General features: G+C 39.0%; 1 protein-coding gene across 1 annotated transcript; it reads left to right on the top strand.

The window, feature by feature from the left end:
• The first annotated feature begins 2,438 nt into the window (after positions 1-2,438).
• LOC140479731 (fibronectin type III domain-containing protein 7-like) lies at positions 2,439-18,542 on the top strand. Its single transcript, XM_072573803.1, has 14 exons — positions 2,439-2,551; positions 3,306-3,324; positions 3,615-3,872; positions 5,195-5,449; positions 5,922-6,182; positions 7,535-7,810; positions 9,512-9,766; positions 11,449-11,706; positions 12,643-12,897; positions 14,148-14,402; positions 16,493-16,753; positions 17,724-17,753; positions 17,897-17,950; positions 18,051-18,542. Exons 1-13 carry the CDS (start codon positions 2,504-2,506, stop codon positions 17,938-17,940), a joined length of 2,475 nt encoding a protein of 824 aa, XP_072429904.1. The 5' UTR covers positions 2,439-2,503; the 3' UTR covers positions 17,941-17,950; positions 18,051-18,542.
• Positions 18,543-20,023: the final 1,481 nt, after the last annotated feature.

The raw sequence follows: 20,023 nt of genomic DNA, 5'->3' as shown, positions 1-20,023 counted from the left end.
CAGTAATGAAATTGAGGAGATTAAAAGGTGAATATGAGGATAGATTGCAAATGTTTGGCTGTGTTCCCTTCAGTTTAGAAGGTTTGGAATGATTGAACTGAGTCATTTAAGATGCTGATGAAGTTCATGAGATACAGAAAATTGTTTTATTGTGGTGGAGAAATTTAGACAAATGTTGTATAACATTAAATAGGAACTAGGCCATTCAGAAAACTAGGAAGCTCCGCTCTCTCACAAAGTGTATTTTAAGCAGGGTATGATCCTCAAAATGTTGTGGTCAGCTGAAGCTTTCATTGCTCATATTTATAAGTTTCTGTTATGGAAGGATATTAAGGATAGTAGTCAAAGGTAAGTAATGGGGTTAGAACATAGAACAGTACAGCACAATACAGGCCCTTTTATCCTACTCTAAGATCAAACTAGCCTACATACCCTACATTTTACTATCATCCATGTGCCTATCCAAGAGTCGCTTTAATATCCCTAATGTATCTGATTCTATTACCACTGCCGGCAGTGCATTCCACACACCCACTTTGAGATTAGTTGTGTTCTCCTTGATGGAAGAACACAGGTGAGGGACTGTTTTGCCCACTCTTGTTCCTGTGGGAGCTGACCCATGTACAGTTACTAATATTCTGGATTAGTGGTGCTGGAAGAGCACAGCAGTTCAGGCAGCATCCAAGTAGTTTCGAAATTGCCCGAAACATCGATTTCGAAGCGACTTGGATGCTGCCTGAACTGCTGTGCTCTTCCAGCACCACTAATCCAGAATCTGGTTTCCAGCATCTGCAGTCATTGTTTTTACCTACAGTTACTAATAGACTAACAACAGACAGGCAACTTTGGGACTATTTCTTGGTTTATCAAACAAGATCATATTTGCAACGAGCCCATTTCCCTCACAGTGACTGGATCAATATCAGTGATTGTTAATCTGCTGCCATTTTCATCGGAAGAGCATAGGACTGCAGTTAGGAAACAGTCCAAACTGTTCAGGAGAAGGGGTGGGGGTGTCATAATTTATTTATTTTATATTCATTTATGGGATAGTGGCATTGACAGGCCAGAATTTATTGACCATTCTTAATTGCCCAGAGGACAGTGAAGATTCAATCACATTGCATGGGTCTGGAGTTACATGTAGTCCAGACCAGGTGAGGATGACAATTTGAGTGAGCCAGTTGGGTTTTTCCAACGACTGGTAATGGATTAATGGCGATAATTAGACTCTTAATTCCAGATTTTTAAAATTATTGAATTCAAATTCTACCATCTGCCATGCAGGTTTCAAACCTGGATCCTCAGAATATTGACTGGCTCTCTGGATTAAATGTCCAGCAGTAATACCACTAGGCCATCATCTTCCCGTTATGGGCATGATCATGATATATGCTTACAGGGTAAAATTCAGTGGTGCACTAGCTGGGATATAGATTCATTGTAATGGCGCCATGAACTGAGACTGTTCTCTTCAATGCCTCACTATGTAAAGAGAATGGTAAGGAAATAAAATTCTCTTAATGTGGCAGTTCCAGTGCTGAAGTGGTGAGATAGGATGTGGGGATGGAGTAATCATTGATGAAACAAAAAGACAAAAAAGGGAGAAAGAGCACATAAGAATACAAAATAAATTGGAGTTACAATTCAAAGTGAGGGAGGTGAGAAACAAAATTGAAGGGGAGGGGAATAATGAAGGAAAGGGAGATGAATGAAGGAAGATTACTGCAGGGGGAGGACAGATGAAACAGAGGAAGAACCAAAGTGAAGAGCTACAGATAAAAAGGAACTGGGTGAATACAGAAGTGGAGAAAGAAAGAAAAAATTCGAGAGGTGACGGGAGGGGAAAGGATACAAATGGAATGGAGTGAGAGTAATTAATAGCGAATTAGCAAGAGGATGTAAAAAAATAAGGAAGGCGAGAGGAGCATTGTTTTGCAGTATTGGTGCTACCAATGTCTTTAACTACAGAGGCCCGATAAACTCTAAAGGGTTACGTTTATTTTGGTGAAGCTCAGCACCCAAAGATTGCTAACTTCTGAATCAGAAAGTTTATCCTTAGATTTATCGCTAAGAATAACAATTGTCTTGAGTGATCCTTGAGCAAAGGTAGCCCTTATCCATAGCAAGGAGCATCACTTGGCTCTAGAGATTCGTGATCTGATCCAACAGAACCAGGCGCGCCAAGTCCCTGTGAGGGGATACTGGATTAGTGGTGCTGGAAGAGCACAGCAGTTCAGGCAGCATCCAACGAGCAGCGAAATCGACGTTTCGGGCAAAAGCCCCTGAGGGGAGTCGACTTCAAAATCCGGTAAATAGCCTGCAATCTCTCATTGGACAAGGTGGGATAAAAGAGGCGGTGTCTCAGACCAGATTTATAGGCATTCCCAGAAGTAAGGCAGCCCCATAGAAAGTGACATCTCCAGTCTGCTTTTCCGCAGCGAAGCCGAACGTTGCCTTTGTATAAATCTTGCGGTTTGATGGTGCGGAAATCTATCAGACAATGGACATCAGAGGATTGACTTATGTGCTGCTAGCCTGCATTGTGAACGTGAGTGATAACAAGTGCGTATCGAGAAGATACGTTTCAAGTTTCGATTAATGTAGATTCTTCGCCAACTGTCGAATTGCTACAGTCTCTGGCATTGCCTCTGTAATAAGTGATTAAATTCAATTAACCCCACTATTAATGATTGCATACAAACATTTTAAATAGGAAGCTATGAACTTTAATGTACTTGCATGCCTGACCCAGTAACTATGGGAGGACAACGATGCTGGACAGTGTAAGGGCAGATAATGAACACAGAACAACTGCTTCTTTCAAAACCTGTCAGCGTCTCCCTGGCTCGTGCTCTGAATCAATAGAGAGATTCAAAACAAGAACTATTAAATAGAAATGTGATATTTATGCCCTATACTGAGACCGGTGACAAGGTGAAAACTTGCGAAATTTGGAAGCAGCGTCTTCCGGCTTGTACCAGTTCTACACAATAGCGGACCTGTCTGAGTGGCAGGAATAAAACTGATTGTTAGGGGGAAAAAAACAAACATTAATCTGTTGGAGATTAATTTTTACCCCCAGCACCGACGTGTCTAAACATCCAAAGGAGAAAATGCTGGAAAATCTCAGCAGGTCTGGCAGCATCTGTCAGCATTTTCTCTTTTGGTTTCAGATTCTAGCATCCGCAGTAACTTGCTTTTATCGAGTGTAAACCATCCCTTTGGTGTGCAAGAAAAATGAACACTTAATACAAGATGAACTCAGTGTCCTGATTATGTTTTAATTTTCTTTTTTGTTTCAGATGTCCTCGGCAAACAGGGGTAAGCGGAGTTGTTGGCGCTTGAAGTTTCTATATTTCATGCATCGCTCTGCCACAAACGAGAAATGTCCCTTTGGTTGTAATACATTTTAAAGAAAAACACTTTAAGACTGGGGAAAGAAATGGAGGAATAACGCATAGGGTCATAAAACATTATACGTCTCCCATGTAATTATATATACATAGGAACACCCGCGCATATACACGCTGTTATGTATATGTTTGTCGACAGACGTTCGGGAGACATATGTCATAAATATGACCATTAACCTGTCTACTTTTCCTTTGAAGATTTCACCATGACGATTTTCACCGTGACATCCAGGAGTATTTCAGCTCGATGGAGTAGATATGTAGGAGCACATTCCTACAGGATTTCTGCAAACTCCGTAGCAGTTATGGGGCAGCCAGCGTTTGTCATTTTCAACAATCGATTTGTTCTTGGTACAATCACCTCCTTGTTACCCGCAACTTTGTACAACGTTAAAATAGAGGTTCTTGACGGCAACGGTAATGTATTGGCTGAAGATCAAACACAGCAAGTCACAAGTGAGTTCCGCGAATCGACATTTCGCATTTGTGTTTGTCAAGAGCCTTATACGAATCGCACAGAAACGTCACGGGAGGGCAGATGTGAGGTTAAACGTGAAACCCCCAAAGTTGCAGTAATATGGGCTTTCTACCGTATTCTTTGATTAAAAACAGCTCCAGGTTCCGTCATGCAAATGCACTGAAGTGCAGCACTGACACCCTAAGTATGTACGAAACTCCCCTCAGAAAGTCTTGCCCTAATCAGCCTAAGTACCCTTTCCGGCACATCCTTAGGATCGATTGCAGCCAATCCATGTCCCCCAGTCGACCTCCCGCATGGAAAGCGAACTATCACAATGCAATACTAAACAGCTAAATAGGAGGGAGGGGAAGTTGCTCTAGTCCACCATTGTGGCGAATCAGTTTGTTTGGAATTCCTATCTACCCCCATAGCATTTGACTTCCTTGCCAAACAAGAATGTAAGGGTAAAGTCCCCAGACCATAGGGATGCTTTCCTATTAGAGAGCGAGAGAGTTGGTAGTTCATCCTGAGGGTCACCACACCTGGGGCAAGGAGAGAGGTTGAGTTAGTGTCACATGGTAATCTCAGCCATACAGGAATTGGACCCACATTATTGACATCATTCTGCATTGCAAACCAGCCATCCAAACCAACTAATTTAACTAGATAAGCTAAATTGACTTGCCTTTTCAGACATGAAGATTAAATTGCATGCCTTCTCATGCCTACCAGAAAATTGGCTGTACACTGTGCAAGATTTTCAGACCAAATAGTCAGAAAATAGTGGGCAATGAATAGTAAGATTTCCAATGTGCAATTTCAGTTGCTTAGATTTGTTGCTGGGAGCTCAATATCAGAAAACTATGTATAGTAAATATTGAGAACTTCTCAGCATTCAGCTGAGCAAACTATAAGCGACAAATTAATTTTCTTTTGCTGCATTTCAATAGTTACTGGTGATATAATTACTGGCAGGATGGCAGAGCACTGCAGATATCAACAAATTATTGCAAAAGTAGTCAATTAAATTGAGGAAGGTTATTATTGAAAAATGAAATTGTATATATAATTTGTAACAAAAACAGAAGTTGCTGGAAAAGCTCAGCAGGTCTATCAGTATCAGTGTAAAGAAATCAGAGTTAATGTTTTGGGTCTGGTGACCCATCATCAGAACATCTCTTTTTGTTTCTGATTTACAGCATCCGCAGTTCTTTCAGTTTTTATATAAACCATTTGATTCAATTGATCCAAATACACTGAAAGTACCACTACATACTGAGGAGAGCCATTTTGTATTAACTGTGATTTTGTTTTTCAGCTCCCGATATTCCTTTAAATATAAAGGCTTATTCAAAGACTAGCAGTAGTATTACTGTGAATTGGTCCGCTGTTCCCAAAGCCACTGGCTATGTCTTGAAAGCAAAATCTGGCAGTTCAGTCATTGAAACTGTTGTGAATGATTCATCTGGGACCCTGACAGGGTTGCAGCCATATACTTTATATACCATCTCTGTACAATCTTCTAACGCTGGAGGAAACAGTCAGCCATCATTGCCTGTAGAAACAAGAACAGGTATATTCAAACAGCCTTCAGTATGGGGAAATGTGAAAACATGTACCTAAATTGCTGATTCAAGGGATTCTGGTAAAATGGAGTACGTAAACTTCTCCTATGTATTTATACAATATGTAAATTGGAATTGATCTTATGAAACTGAGGTCTTCTCTTTAACAATATGAAAAAATTGACACGAGGCCCCAATGTTAATGCATTCAACACCAATTCATGCCACAGAGTTAAAATGGGGCCCTAGCTAAGTTACATTCCAAATCACTTCAGTTGATTTTTTTTTCCACAGGTATTATATTGTAATAAGGAACAAAAATAGTTTGAATGTGAAACTCCAATGGGGATTACAAATAATATCTGTACATTGTTATATAAGTATACAGTTTCATAATGTTATACCATATGCAAGTTATGTAATGATAGATGTTTACTATTGACTATTAATTTAAATGTCATCAATGTTATGTGTTTACAGTCTTAGCTGCCCCAGTCATCCATTCTACATCACCAAATTTCAAAACGATCATTGTCAATTTGGAACCTGTGTCTCATGCAGTGAAATACAGCTTCATTATCATCAGGTCAGATGCAGTGGGCAACAAGATTAAAAAGACCATAACCTCCACCAATGTATCATTCACTGACCTGGAGCCAGGTACATGGTACACTATAAAAGCACATGCGTTGGATGCCAATGGTATTCCTGGTGATGATAAGATAAAGGAACAAATAACAAGTAAGTCATAAGCATTTCTAGTTAAAAATAAACACGACATAATACCTTATTGTCCAGAGATCAAGGATTTCTACAATAATTATTTCTCATCTATAAGCTGCTCTGAATGATGTCATCAAAATGCCCAGTGTTAGTATTCACATGTATAGCTAGGTCTTGACTCCTTCTCTGTTGCAAAGTTTTTGTTTTGCTGACATGTGGATGGGAGGAAGTTTCCTTATACAAAATATTGGGAAGTTTGAAGCAATTTTCTTCACTCCCTTTTCCAAACCTTGGTCTCTAATTATCAACTCCATAGTAATAGTGTGAGACTAAATCAAACTGTTTGCAATCTTGGTCTCATATTTGACTCATAGATAAGATTTTGAGCACATATCCACACCATCACTAAGTCTGCCTATTTCTAGGTGAGGAACATTGTCCAATTTTGCCTCGACTCAGTTTATCTGCTGCTGTAACCTTCATTCATATATTTGTTATCTCAGGATATGACTATTCCAATTAATTCCTGGCTAACTGCCCACATTTTCTCACTGCGAACTTGAGGCCGTCAAACATTCTGATGCCTGTCTCCTTGCTTGCATTTACCCCTGTTCACCCATGACCTACATTTGCTCCTGTTGAGAGTGTGGTGCTGAAAAAGTACAGGAGGTCAGGCAGCATCCGATGAGCAGGAGAATTGATGTTTCAGGCAAAAGCCCTTCATCAGGATTCCTGATGAAGGGCTTTTGCCTGAAACGTCGATTCTCCTGCTCCACAGATGCTGCCTGACCTGCTGTGCTTTGCCAGCACCACATTCTCAACTATAAACTCCAGCATCTGCAGTCCTCTCTCTCGCCTACATTTGCTCCTGGTGCAATGCCTCAATTTTGAAATTCTCATTCTTGTCTTCAAATCCTCCAAACCCGCTCCCCTTCTTATTTCCAGTCTTATGGACACCTCCAATGTAGAAACAGAAAAATATTGGAAATACTTAGTAGGTCAGGCAGCATCTGTGGAGAGCAAACTGGAGTTAACATTTCATATCTTAACTGTGTTCAGATCATTTTGACCAGCTTGCATTTTGGATGTGGTACCCCAATAAATCTTTGTGGTAAGTGGAACAAGTAATTCTTTAAGGAAAATGCTGCTAATTTTTATCAACATGTTTTGGTGGTGATCATGTTAATTAAACAATGAAGACATTGGTAAATTTGTTTGTGCTAATCTAACGCAGTTTAAAATATGAATAATCTGACGACAGATGCCAAACAATTTAGAAAGAGAGTCCAAAGATACAACAAAATATTTCACTGTTATTGTTAACAGGCTTCAGAGATCATGATGTAATTTGAATGTTTTCTATATTTCAGGACCCCAAGCTCCACAATCTGTGAGGGCAGTTCTTACCACAGATTCCTTGAGCACAACTCTGGGTGTTTTTGTTACATGGAATGCCTCAGAAGGCTCAACAAATTACCTTGCTATACCCATTGAAAAATCTCGGAATGTAGTCCAGAACTGTACATCACGATCCACATCCTGCATCATTTCTCCAGTCCCGTGTGGTATACAGTACAATGTCACTGTAGTAGCCTTTAATGATGCTGGCCCATCTGATGCTGCAAAACCTACAGAGTTTATGAGCAGTAAGTACCAGCGCTAAGTAATAGCAAGCTACTAGCCATTTACCAATTAACTTTTTTTCATGCCATTCAATCCTTTTCTTCCATATTTTGAGCTACAGTCTGTTTGACATTTAACTTCTAAGAATTTATCGTACTAGCTACTCATAAAACTATCACATTTATGCTATTCAAAATTAAAGATTTACTTCCTCTTGACTTATAAAGAAAAACAAAGAATGTAGTAAAGAATTTAACCTGTTTTCATTTCCTATTCAGCTTTGCACCTGCTCAGTTGGCTTCCTGAATTAGTGGGGCTGGAATATCATCCTCATGGATTTTTCAACAAATAAAAAATGTGAAGGAGCTGAACTGACAAATCCCTGGGGATGAGTGTCCCAGTGAAACTGTTGTGAAACTGGATCTCCAACTAAAGTAGTCACTTCAGAACTATTGCTACTATCAAAAAGATAGCAATTAAGATTATGGCCAGAATCATCTCGTAAATGTTGATCCTTGGATGCAAATGTGTCATATTATAATGATTCAGGAGTTTTGGAACATTTGCTTGATATGCAAAAACTTGGGCTTTCAGTGAGCACTCTCAAACCTTCTGCATGAGTAAAATTAAGGATACTTTTGTCTTTAATACATTCACACCAATTGAGCTGATTCTGTCCCACCTTATACAGTGTACAGAAGCAAACACAATTATGACCAGAATATTTTGAAAGAAGTTTATTGAATTCTTCCATTCCAAACCACCATAGCTGAGGTCAGTGGTACATTTGGTTGACTCATTAGCAAGCATTCCACATAGAGGGTGTAAATGTCCTGCTCAGGCAAATTCAACAATAATATTAAACAAACCTTTGGCTACTTTTGTTTAAAAAAATCTTAAATTAACAATCTCACAAGATGAATCTCACAAGTGCACATGGAAAATGAGAATACAATTTTCCCTTTTTTCCCATGAATAATCTCACTGAGATTTTACAATTGTGGTCCATGAAGATAACCAAAGTAAGAATGATAGTTAAGGCTGGTGTCCTTGCAATATGAGGATTGTTACCACAAGGAAGGCGCACTAAGCAATTCTGTGCAGTTACAATAATTTCAGGGTCCTATTCACAATTTAGGATCCAAATTAGAGTTTATGCATGAGGCTCCTGCTTGTGTTTGCTGGACATCCCATCTACTTAGTAAATCTGAGATCAGTGACAGAGTGAGAGTTGAAGCCATTCAGTTTTAATTGCTTGTCTCTGAAGTTCCTACCAATGGATAAAAAAGAAGAAAATCCTCATTTGTATTTTGAATGAAATAAGTTATTGTCCAAGGGAAATACATGTATTTGAGTTAGAATTAGGATTAGGTTTTATTGTCACAAGTACCCAAATGCAAAAGTACAGAAGTACAATGAAAAGTGTACAATGTCACCACACACGGCACCACCTTAAGTTCAAAGCACCTAATTACAAATCTTAGGTACTAAAATAGATTAGGTCTGAAAATAGAGAAATAAAGAGTAAAACTAAAAGTTCAACTTTACAGTTCTTCATAGAATAAAGAAAATAAAGAAGTAAAGTTAAAAGATAAACATTACAGTCCTTCTATAGCCTGCAGTTGCTCCAAGCTGGGAGCTTTCCACACATGGTACACACAGTGATGAAAACAGTATGTATTGTTTGGTTTCTTTTTAAAACCACTTCCTTTTTTTTCAAATAGTACCTTGTAGTCCAAGTGACATTACAATTTGGGAGATCGACTCTGGTAATCTGACAGTATCCTGGTCCCCATCCCACCTGACTGATTACTACACGGCGTTTGTGAAAAGAGATGATGGCCTTGAGGTTATGTGCAACACCTCCTTAACAAGCTGTTCCTTCCAGTCCGAATGTGGATTCATTTACTTTATCAGTGTTTTTTCATACAATAAAGTTGGGCAGAGTCCTCCAGGAAATGTTTTAAATTACACAACAGGCAAGTATTATATTGATAGTTAATTTTAACTAGACAAATTAATCAATTCTTGTAATCTTACAATTCCAACTGTTGCATTCTCTGTAGAGAACAATAATGTTTAAAAAGAAATTCAAACTTCCAGTTAATACCTAAAAGATGATACCTAAACACAATAAGAGCTCATATTTTAAGAATGTAACAAATGACTAAGAACACCCTCATCTAATCACTATATTTATAGGCCATTTGTTACTTAATCCACACAACAGAACATTCTTTTCCTTTTACATTATTGAAAACTACACTTCAGAGTTAGAGTTTGTACTAGACTGTCAGTAAACATTTAATCTCCCTGGATCCAGTTCAAGCTGACTTAGTTATCAAGGATCCACATCTGTTCTTTCCCTTTCTTGGCCTGAAAATTTTAAATCTCAGAACTGCCTTCTTTGGTGGGTTTTTCTCCCGCAGATTCATCCACAAGCACACGTTAAATGAATCGTCCAACATTGTTTTAATACTCCATGAATTCAGACTTTACAATCTGTGCACGAGCTTCCACCTGTAATGCTGAGTGATGGGAATCATCATCTTGCTGCCTCTCTGTCTCAGATCCTGACATATTAACCTTGTCTGTAAGCTTGCAAAATATCTGACACCCTTCCCCTCTCAAAGCCTGTCCCATTTGTACTGGGAATCACATTGTTCTTGTATCCAGGTTTGGGACATGGATAGAGTGAATGGCCATGGTCTTTTTCCTAGGATGGGGGAATCAAAAATTAGAGGGCCTAGTTTTAAGGTGAGTGGGCAAAATTTAGAAAGGACCTGAAGAGTAACTGTTTCACAAAGGGGGTAGTGTGTGAATGGAAACAGCTTCCAGAGGAAGTGGTGGAGGCAAGTACATTTACAACATTTAAAAGGTATCCAGATGGGTATATAAATAGGAAGGGTTTAGAGAGATATGGGCCCAAACACTGACAAATGGAACTAGATCAGATTGGGATATCTGGTCAACGTGGTTGAGTTGGATTGAAGAGTCTATTTCCTTGCTGTATGACTCTATGACTGTGTTAAGTGGTGGTTTAAAGGAAGTGGCCTCAAAAACTGTAAGCAAGGACTTATCTCTCTAGGGAAGAACATCACTGTTCCTCTAGTTTCTGAATTGTATCCAAACCTATCTGACTTCTGGCTGGGTTGACTGCTGTGATATTATTTTGACCCAATGGTGGTGAATTGAACCAGAACAAAAGTTCAGGGTCTGCACTCTGACAGTGACATAGAAACAACTTACCCCTTGACCTAAAGCAAGTTTTCTACCAGTAAGATTGGTGATCATTTTTCCTCCTGCATGGCAGTTAGCATCTACCTCTGCACTATCTATAGATATCCTTGCTTTTCTTATCACATGTGGTTTTCATCATCATTTAATACTGTATCAAATATCTTATCATCAAAATAAAATATTATATTAAGCAGAAGATAGTTAAATACATGAAGGAGTTAGGAATAGAAGGGGAGGTATATTGATGAAGTGAGTTGATGTAAGTGAAGTACCTTGTGCGGCATAAACCGTTTGAATCAAATGACCAATTCTGTTGTCATACTCTACCAGTTAATGTTCTGTACCTGCAAACATGATTTCGATTTTGGAAAATTTGTTTCTGATACTTTTGCTATAAAAATGTTTATTCTTCATGTCCTAGCACCTTGTTGTCCAACTCATGTTAAAGCTGTGTTTGTCTCAAGTGATACTATTGAGATGAAGTGGAATCCAGTTCGTGGAGCTGAAATGTATGAAACCAAAGCCCAAGATGCGAGTTCAGTGGTATTCTGCAATGACACGTCCACACTGTGTACATTATCAGGATTGAAATGCAACACAATCTACAATATTACTATATATTCTTACAGTGATATCAGGGGGTTCAACTTTTCATGTCAGAAAAGATCAATTATCACAGGTAAAGTGACAAATGGCTTGTGGATGCGTCATTACATCAAATATTTCGCTGGACTCTAATAAACAAATTAAATGTAAGCACATTTTTGAAAATTATCTTTTACGACATGGGCATCACTGGTTCGGCCAGCATTTATGGCCCATCCCTTGAGAAGGGGAGCTGTCTTTTTGAACCTCTGTAGTCCATGTGCTAGAAGTTAGGGAAGGAATTCCAGGATTTTGACTCAGTGGTAGTGAAGGAACAGCAAGACATTTCCAAGTCAGGACAGTGAGGGGCTTGGAGCGGGACTTGCAGGTGGTGGTGTTCCCATGTATCAGCTCCCTTTCTCCTTCTAGATGGTAGTGGTCATGGCTACTGCCTGAAGGTCTTTGGCAAATTTCTGCAGTGCATCTTATAGATAGTGTGCATTGCTGCTACTGAGTGTAGGTGGTGGAGGGAGTGAATGTGGCTTCTTTGCCCTGGATGATGTCAAGCTTCTTGAGTGTGTTGTGACTGCACACCTTCAGGCAAGTGTGGAGTATTCCATCACACTCCTGATTTGTGACTTGTAGATAGTGGACAGGCTTTGAGGAGTCATGAGGTGAATATCCCTAGCCTCTGACTTGCTGTTGTAGCCATTGCCTTTATCTGGCAAGTCCTGTTGAGTTTCTAGTCAATGGTAACCCTCAGGATGTTGATAGTGGAAGAATTCAATGATAAATAGAATTTAATTTCTATGATGTTGTTTCACACAATGCTTTATATATGATTAAAATGAAAATAACTGCTGAATTAGAATAAAGATAATCATGTTTTTTTTCCTTTAGATATACAGTGGTATTAAGAAATATCAACTTATTATATTGTTAACTTAATTTGTAATGATTGAAGCAAAACATTATTGTGAAATTTACTTGAAAATCTGAGAGATTGACATTGTTATTTTTCTCCCTACAGGGCCATGCAGTCCCAGCATTCTAAATATTACAAAAGTGAGTCCATCGACCATTAATGTGACATGGCAACAAAATAATCATGATGCTGTGTACAAGGTTTTTGCTTTTGGAAAAGCTGGGGTCAGATCCTGCAACAGCTCAGGATCTTCTTGTGAAATCAATGATCTCCCATGTGGAGCTATCTTCTCTGTCAGTGCAGTGGCCACAACTCCAGAAGGGAAGAGCTTACCCAGTTACAGTCTACCATTAGAAACTGGTAAAGGCATAGCCATTTGCTTAGAACATTTATTCTGTACAAAACATATTCCACTCAATTGGTCTCAGACGCTACGGCAAAATAATTGCTGATATCCCATCTGCTTAATTGACTCACAAAGTTATTGAACCACATAGATTTGGTGATTCTCACCTCCACAGCCTGTGTCTGTACTGAGTTAATCTCAGTTGATCTCAGAAGGTAGTTTGCTGTGGTTGGCCTCAACACTCCTGTGATAGGATGGCAGAAAAGCAGACAATATTGTTCCCTCTGAATAAGTAGGGTTCAAATTCCACTTTCAGATTTGTACATGAGCCGTCATCCTAGGGGATAACTGAAAAACAGTAAGGAAGTTTCCCAATGCCCTTCCAGAGTTCACTTAAACCATGTAATTGATAGTTTACGTATCGTTGTAAATATTTCATTTGCTGACTTTCCCTTCTTAACAGCAATTCAAAAGTATCTAATTAGCTGAATAGCGTTTTGGAAATCCTGAGATTATTAAAGGTACTTAATAATTCTAATCATTTTCTAACAGACTCTTCCTATGTAGTAAATGGATATCGATGAGGACAAGACTGTTAGATGCTCCCAGATTCAAGTGAAATATTCTCTTAAAGCGCATATGTAAATAAGTTTGTTTAAGTGAAATATTAGAGTGTGACTGACACTTCAGTTCAGTGGAACAATAACCAAGCAATGTGTCTACCCTTGTAAAAGGGAAGAGATAGGGGAGGCGGTGGGATGTTATGGGAGTGGAGGGTGAGGGAGCAGGAACTGGTACCTGTGGCAGAGGAAAATTGGTTTCAAATTGGTTTTAAAACATAATGTACGTTCCAAGGAATCAGATAAACTTTGAGCTCAAAGTACTGCCTAGTATTTCTTACAATTCAAATGTGCTCATTTGTTTTAATCTGAGTATTACCTTGAACAATTACATTTTCCCAACATTATTTTGATGGGTTTATGCATGCATGCATTTTAGTACTCCTGTTGCTGGTATGATTTTGGCACTAATATGTATACTGGTAATCCTCTACTTTTGCTATCATTTCCATAATAATTTAAAATAAATCTGGATCCAAATATATCAAAGCTGAAAACTGTAATCTCAATGTAAGATCTAACTTTTATGATGATTTTTCTTTTAACCTTATCATTTTGCTTTTTTGCAAGAATTACTGGAAAGAAAATTTGTAAGAAATAGAAAGTTACATATTTAATAGTAAACTCTTTGTTTTCTTCCCTAGTGCCCTGCTGCCCAGATAGCTTCTCAGTCACACAGATTACACAGTCAATGACCAACGTTAGCTGGACTGAAGCAATTGGAGCACAGTCATATACTACAGTCTTGGAATCATCTAAAGGACAGGCTAAATGCCACACTGGAGAAAACCATTGCCTGCTTGGATGTATAACTTGCAGCACCAATTATACAGTGTCTTTAAGTGCCATTAGTGAAACTGGACTGACATCAGTATGCAATTACAAAGGATATTCATCCAGTAAGTAAAGAGTAGAGTGGTTCCATTTATATAAATTAAATTCTTCTGTTGTTGTCAAACATTATTCTCAATATAAATATAAGTCATTTATCAAGCAGTTATACTTAACATCGGGTGTCATCAAGTAGTTTTGTTTGCAGCTTTTAAAAATTGTGTTTCTAACCCTGATATCATGAGCTAAATTTCCCCTCTTACACTCCGCAAAAGCAGAGCAGTTCATTCCCATAGGTAGTGGCAGTGACTTACAGATCCCTCCCTCAACCACTGCAACCACGGTTATCATTGATCTTTTGCTGAGCTGCCAGATTAAGCCTCAAATTTATCTCCACCTATCATTTACTGCTTCCCACCATCTCCCACTTACTGTCTACTGGTTCCTCTCCTGTATCGACCAAACATTTCCAAGCTACAATCTGTTCAGAAGAAGTGTTGCTGTACCCAAAATGTTGATGCAGTTTTCTCTCCACACAGGCTGCCAGACCTGTTGAGTTTATCCAACCATCTCTAGTTTTGTTTCAGATTTCCAGCGTCCACAGTTTCTGTTTATTTTGTTTCCTCACATTCAAATGATAGGCCCATTCAAATTGAATGTCAGGCTATTATGATGACAAAAGTATTTGGATTACCATTCCTGGCCTGATCTGATTGGAATGTAGAGTGTGCACTTCCACTCCAACTAGCCTCAGTGGGCAAGGCCATGGCAGAAGACCAGAAGGTCAGCACCACCTACTTTTCTGGGATTCCAAGGATGCGTACTTCTCCCATGCCACAAAATCATGTTGAGCTGAAGAACACTGCAACTAACTAAATCCCACCCCCTTAATTTCCCCAGATCAGCTGTTGCCCTCAGGACCCAAAATTCCTTCACCTTGAAGACCAACTGCCCGATATCGTGTCAGCTCAGAAACTGCCTCCTGCCCTGCAACACTCAGTTTGGGACTGTGTGCCCCAGCCCTGCTGCAAATAAGGCTGAGCCATTCAAACTTACCAAGCTTCCTGGCATGTGTCAACTGGTCAACTTGTGCCATCATGAGCAAGTTGTTTGAATATTTCTCTGAGGGAAAATTAATTCTCACTATTTTTAATTCAAAACTAATAGTCTGTTCAAGTAATTGCATTGATTCTGTTATGCTTTACAACGAAGTACATTTAAAGCAAATGTACAAAGTTTTCACAATTATGGGCACGATTTAATTTTAACACTAAGTAGCACTAAATTGTGAATAGTGGATCTGTGGAGATTAAGTCACAGATTGTCAGCTTACAATTTAACTAGTTATTCTACACTTTGTTATTTAGCAATTGATAAAACATAATCACATGGGATTTCCAAGGAGACTTATAGGAATTCAGATTGACCATTCTTTACCTGGTGATACCACCTGTCTGCAGAACAATAGTTATTACACTTAAAAATGTTCTTTTTATGTAGTGTTTCAATGTGACAAGGCACTGCAAGTATAGCACATTATTCACTAGACTTTGGCTTGTCAGACAAATCGGGTTAGTGTGGATTAGGTTATTTCAAGAGGTTGGCACTGTATCATTTATTTATGATTAATTTAGAAACCATAGATCATAGAATTCCTACAGCGTGGAAACAGGCCATTCGGCCCATTGAGTCCACACTGATCCTATGAAGAGCATCCCACCCAGACCCACTCACCAACCCTAGACCTGTAACCCTGCATTTCCCATGGCTAATCCATCTAACTTGCACATCTTTGGACTGTAGGAGGAAACTGGAGCATTCAGAGAGAACCCACACAGACCCAAGAAGAATGTGCAAACTCCACACAAACAATCACCAAAGGCTGGAATCAAACCTGGGTTTCTTTAGCAGATTTTAAATTTTGGGTGAAAGCTAACATGTTAACTTTACTGATTTGCAATAATTAACCTTCAAATATCTCTAAGAATTTTTGAGTTAATTTTCTGGTTTTACTCCAATTTAGTGGATTCTTAGACCCTTTGTATTTAGTTGTTCATAAAACCAGCTAACTTAATGTCAAATGTAAGCAGCAGTTACATATAGTTAATTGTTTAGAAGATCAATGTGTTTACGTAGTTTCATTTATATTTTCTAACAGGTGGCTGCTGCCCTTCTGCAATTAAACTTTACAGGTTAGGGAGCAACGCATTAAGAGTTTACTGGCATGCAACTGCAGGTTCTGTGAACTACATCGTAAATGTTACCAGCAACAATGCAAACTTCACCTGCTCTACGGTGCTGTGGGAGACATACTGTGACATAACTGGGGTTTACTGTGGGGACATTTACATGGTCACTGTCTCTCCCGTTTCCACAGATGGATCAATAGTCACATTTTGTCCAATGAAAATGTATTCAGGTAATATAATTTTATGACTTGAAATTTAAAGCCAGTTGAAATTGTTTTCAGTTTCTGTCTCATGAGGTGGAATCCTCCCATTTTCAGACAAAGTCTGAAAGCAGGAGAGTTCAGAACCATCTAAGGCCACCAGATTTTCCAGTAGTCAAACAGATTATTGACGGTCAATCGGCTTTTGACTAGGATATGCATTCCAGTCGAGGAGGTCTTACCCTTCTGGAGCTGCCAGTCATTTACAGACTGGCTGGTCTATCATTCAACAGTGCTGTGAAGGAGGCCATTGCTGCTGTGGGTAAAATACTCCCTTGTCTCCCAGCCCATGGTGCAGGAGCAACACAATGAAGAGGGATGTGTTGTTGGCTTTGGGGGAGGTAGGGATGTGATTTCTTAGAATGGGGTGTCATGGGGCTTTGCTGTCAGTACCCCTGCACTGCTGCATGTCTTGATTGTGCACAGGTTAGTGGAGCTGGAGGGATCACCCCTCACTGGACAGTCTGCCCACACCGATGTACCACATAGTAGCCTCACTATCTCTCTCCCTGTCTGGAATGGAGATAATTGTAGCCCAAAGTTAGAAATCACACAACACCAGGTTATAGTCTAACAGGTTTATATGGAAGCACTAGCTTTTGGAGCGCTGCTCCTTCATCAGGTGGTTATGGAGAATAAAATTGTAAGATACAGAATTTATAACAAAAGCAGCCCTTTTAAGTGATCATTAATTGGCTACTTACCTGCCTCAGTTGGCTTGGGCCTTCCAACCTAGTATGTAACTCCATTGGAAGTGACAAGGTTGCTGGGTTCTGATTGGCTGATCAGAAAGTTGCCATCCTACTTCCAGACTCACTGCATCTAGGACTGGAAGATTCTGCCCACTGATTGAGAATTATCAGGATTCATGTATGATGTCTTTATTAGGAAGATTAAAGCAAACAACTCTTGACTTGAATATTTTTATTTTCTCCCCCAGTATCTTGCTCCATGAATTCAGGTGCAATGGGTAAGGATTGTATCTTCTAAATTTCACTATTTACTGGATCTAGTTTTTGTACATAAATTAATTAACACACTTCAATAGTTTGTGTCAAAATTTACACATTTTGGTGGTTGAATATTATTAATAACATTTATTTATTTATCCAGTAATTTATCGAGGGAGGAGGAGCTTATTTTATAATGAAGCTTAGGAAAGACAAGGTGAAAGTTTTTTGTATATGCAGATAATTATTTGGCTTTTAACATTGTTTATTGTATCACATACAATACTTTCTAATACTGTATATATTTCTTTTGCCAGGATCACAGATGAATAAAATCAATTTATCCAAACAGAAGTCAATGCAAAATGCTGTTCTTCATGTACACTTATCTAGAAAAAGCTGTGAAAAATAATGACATAATTATTCTGAAAATCACTTTAATACACATTGCTTCAAATACTGGGAACTAAATACTGGGAACTAGTCTGTTGATCTGATAAGTAGCCAACATGTTTAAGTACATCCTTACTTTTAATCAATAAAGAGATAACGTAATACAATTAACCTTAACAACAGACATTCATTTCATTAACTATCTATCTCTTAAAATTAGCAATGGTTCTGATTAAGCTAATGGAAACAAAATTAGGACAAGGAGAAAAGCTTTTCTGTATCTTGTTTAGATTTCATGCCTTTTATCATATTTGTATAAATGAAAGAAAGCTGATGGCTGAATCAAGAAAGAAATGTGAATGGTGATCTTTGGAATACTTCTTGTTGTGCATGTGATATTAAAAATAAAAGCAAATACCCAGGCGGTCCTCTTCAATATGTGCAACAATGATTTATCTATGTTATGATGTGGGAATTGTTTAAAATTCAGCTATCCCTGTACAACTTCCAAAGGCACTTTGGCATAATACCTAATCATTATTAAATATTCATTATACATGGACATAAATATCATAGGATTACAGAATAATGACGGAATATGAGATGATGGCTACACTGTAATAATCTAGGTATAATATAGTGGACATCTGCAATCCTTGTCAATAAAAATACAAACCAGGACATAACAGAACCCACTCAACTCCTGCAAATAACTTTTCAAATTTGGTGAGCTGGGAAACATGCAATGTGCCAAGCTTAAGTATATTTAGCCCGTCATTTTCAAATAATGAATCAACCTTCCTTTATTTTTTTCTTTCTTACCTGCCATCTTTCTTTCCTCCCTTTCAGCAAATTGTATTGGGTTAACTGGTTTCGGACAAGAAAAAGAGCTATATCCTTTGGTCCCAAGCTCATGCTCCTGCTTTAAGCTGACCACCAACCTGGCCTTATCACTCATCACTTTCGACTACCTTCACTAGAGTCATAGAGTCTTAGAGATGTACAGCATGGAAACAGACCCTTTGGTCCAACCCGTCCATGCCGACCAGATATCCCAACAAAAATCTAGTCCCACCTGCCAGCACCCGGTCCATATCCCTCCAAACCTTCCCTATTCATATACTCATCCAAATGCCTCTTAAATGTTGCAATTGTACCAGCCGCCACCACATCCTCTGGCAGCTCATTCCATACACGTACCATACTCTGTGTGAAAAAGTTGCCCCTTAGGTCTCTTTTACATCTTTTCCCACTCACCCTAAATCTATGCCCTCTAGTTCTGGACTTCTCGACCCCAGGGAAAAGACTTTGTCTATTTATCCTATCCATGCCCCTCATAATTTTGTAAATCTCTATAAGGTCACCCCTCAGCCTCCGATGCTCCAGGGAAAACATCCCCAGCCTGTTCAGCCTCTCCCTATGCTCAAATCATCCAACCCTGGCAACATCCTTGTAAATCTTTTCTGAACCCTTTCAAGTTTCACAACATCTTTCCGATAGGAAGGAGACCAGAATTGCATGCAATATTCCAACAGTGGCCTAACCAATGTCTTGTACAGCTGCAACATGACCTCCCAACTCCTGTACTCAATACTCTGACCAAAAAAGGAAAGTATACCAAATGCCTTCTTCACTATCCTATCTACCTGCAACCCCACTTTCAAGGAGCTATGAACCTGCACTCCAAGGTCTCTTTGTTCAGCAACACTCCCTAGGACGTTACCATTATGTGTATAAGTCCTGCTAAGATTTCCTTTCCCAAAGTGCAGCACCTCGCATTTATCTGACTTAAACTCCATCTGCCACTTCTCAGCCCATTGGCCCATCTGGTCCAGATCCTGTTGTAATCTGAGGTAACCCTCTTCGCTGTCCACTACACCTCCAATTTTGGTGTCAT

The sequence above is a fragment of the Chiloscyllium punctatum genome, chromosome 7 (assembly GCF_047496795.1).
Source record: "Chiloscyllium punctatum isolate Juve2018m chromosome 7, sChiPun1.3, whole genome shotgun sequence".
NCBI classification, from domain to species: Eukaryota; Metazoa; Chordata; class Chondrichthyes; order Orectolobiformes; family Hemiscylliidae; genus Chiloscyllium; species Chiloscyllium punctatum.
Note: the sequence above shows the minus strand (reverse complement) of the source record. Positions and strands in the feature narration are given on the sequence as shown.

What these genes read in the sequence shown, in the direction of transcription:
- LOC140479731 (XM_072573803.1), top strand. Translation starts at nt 2,504, where the DNA reads ATGGACATCAGAGGATTGACTTATGTGCTGCTAGCCTGCATTGTGAAC. An exon ending in ACCTACAGAGTTTATGAGCA is followed by an intron (nt 7,811 to 9,511) that starts GTAAGTACCAGC and finishes TTTTTCAAATAG; the next exon opens with TACCTTGTAGTCCAAGTGAC. An exon ending in TTACAAAGGATATTCATCCA is followed by an intron (nt 14,403 to 16,492) that starts GTAAGTAAAGAG and finishes ATTTTCTAACAG; the next exon opens with GTGGCTGCTGCCCTTCTGCA.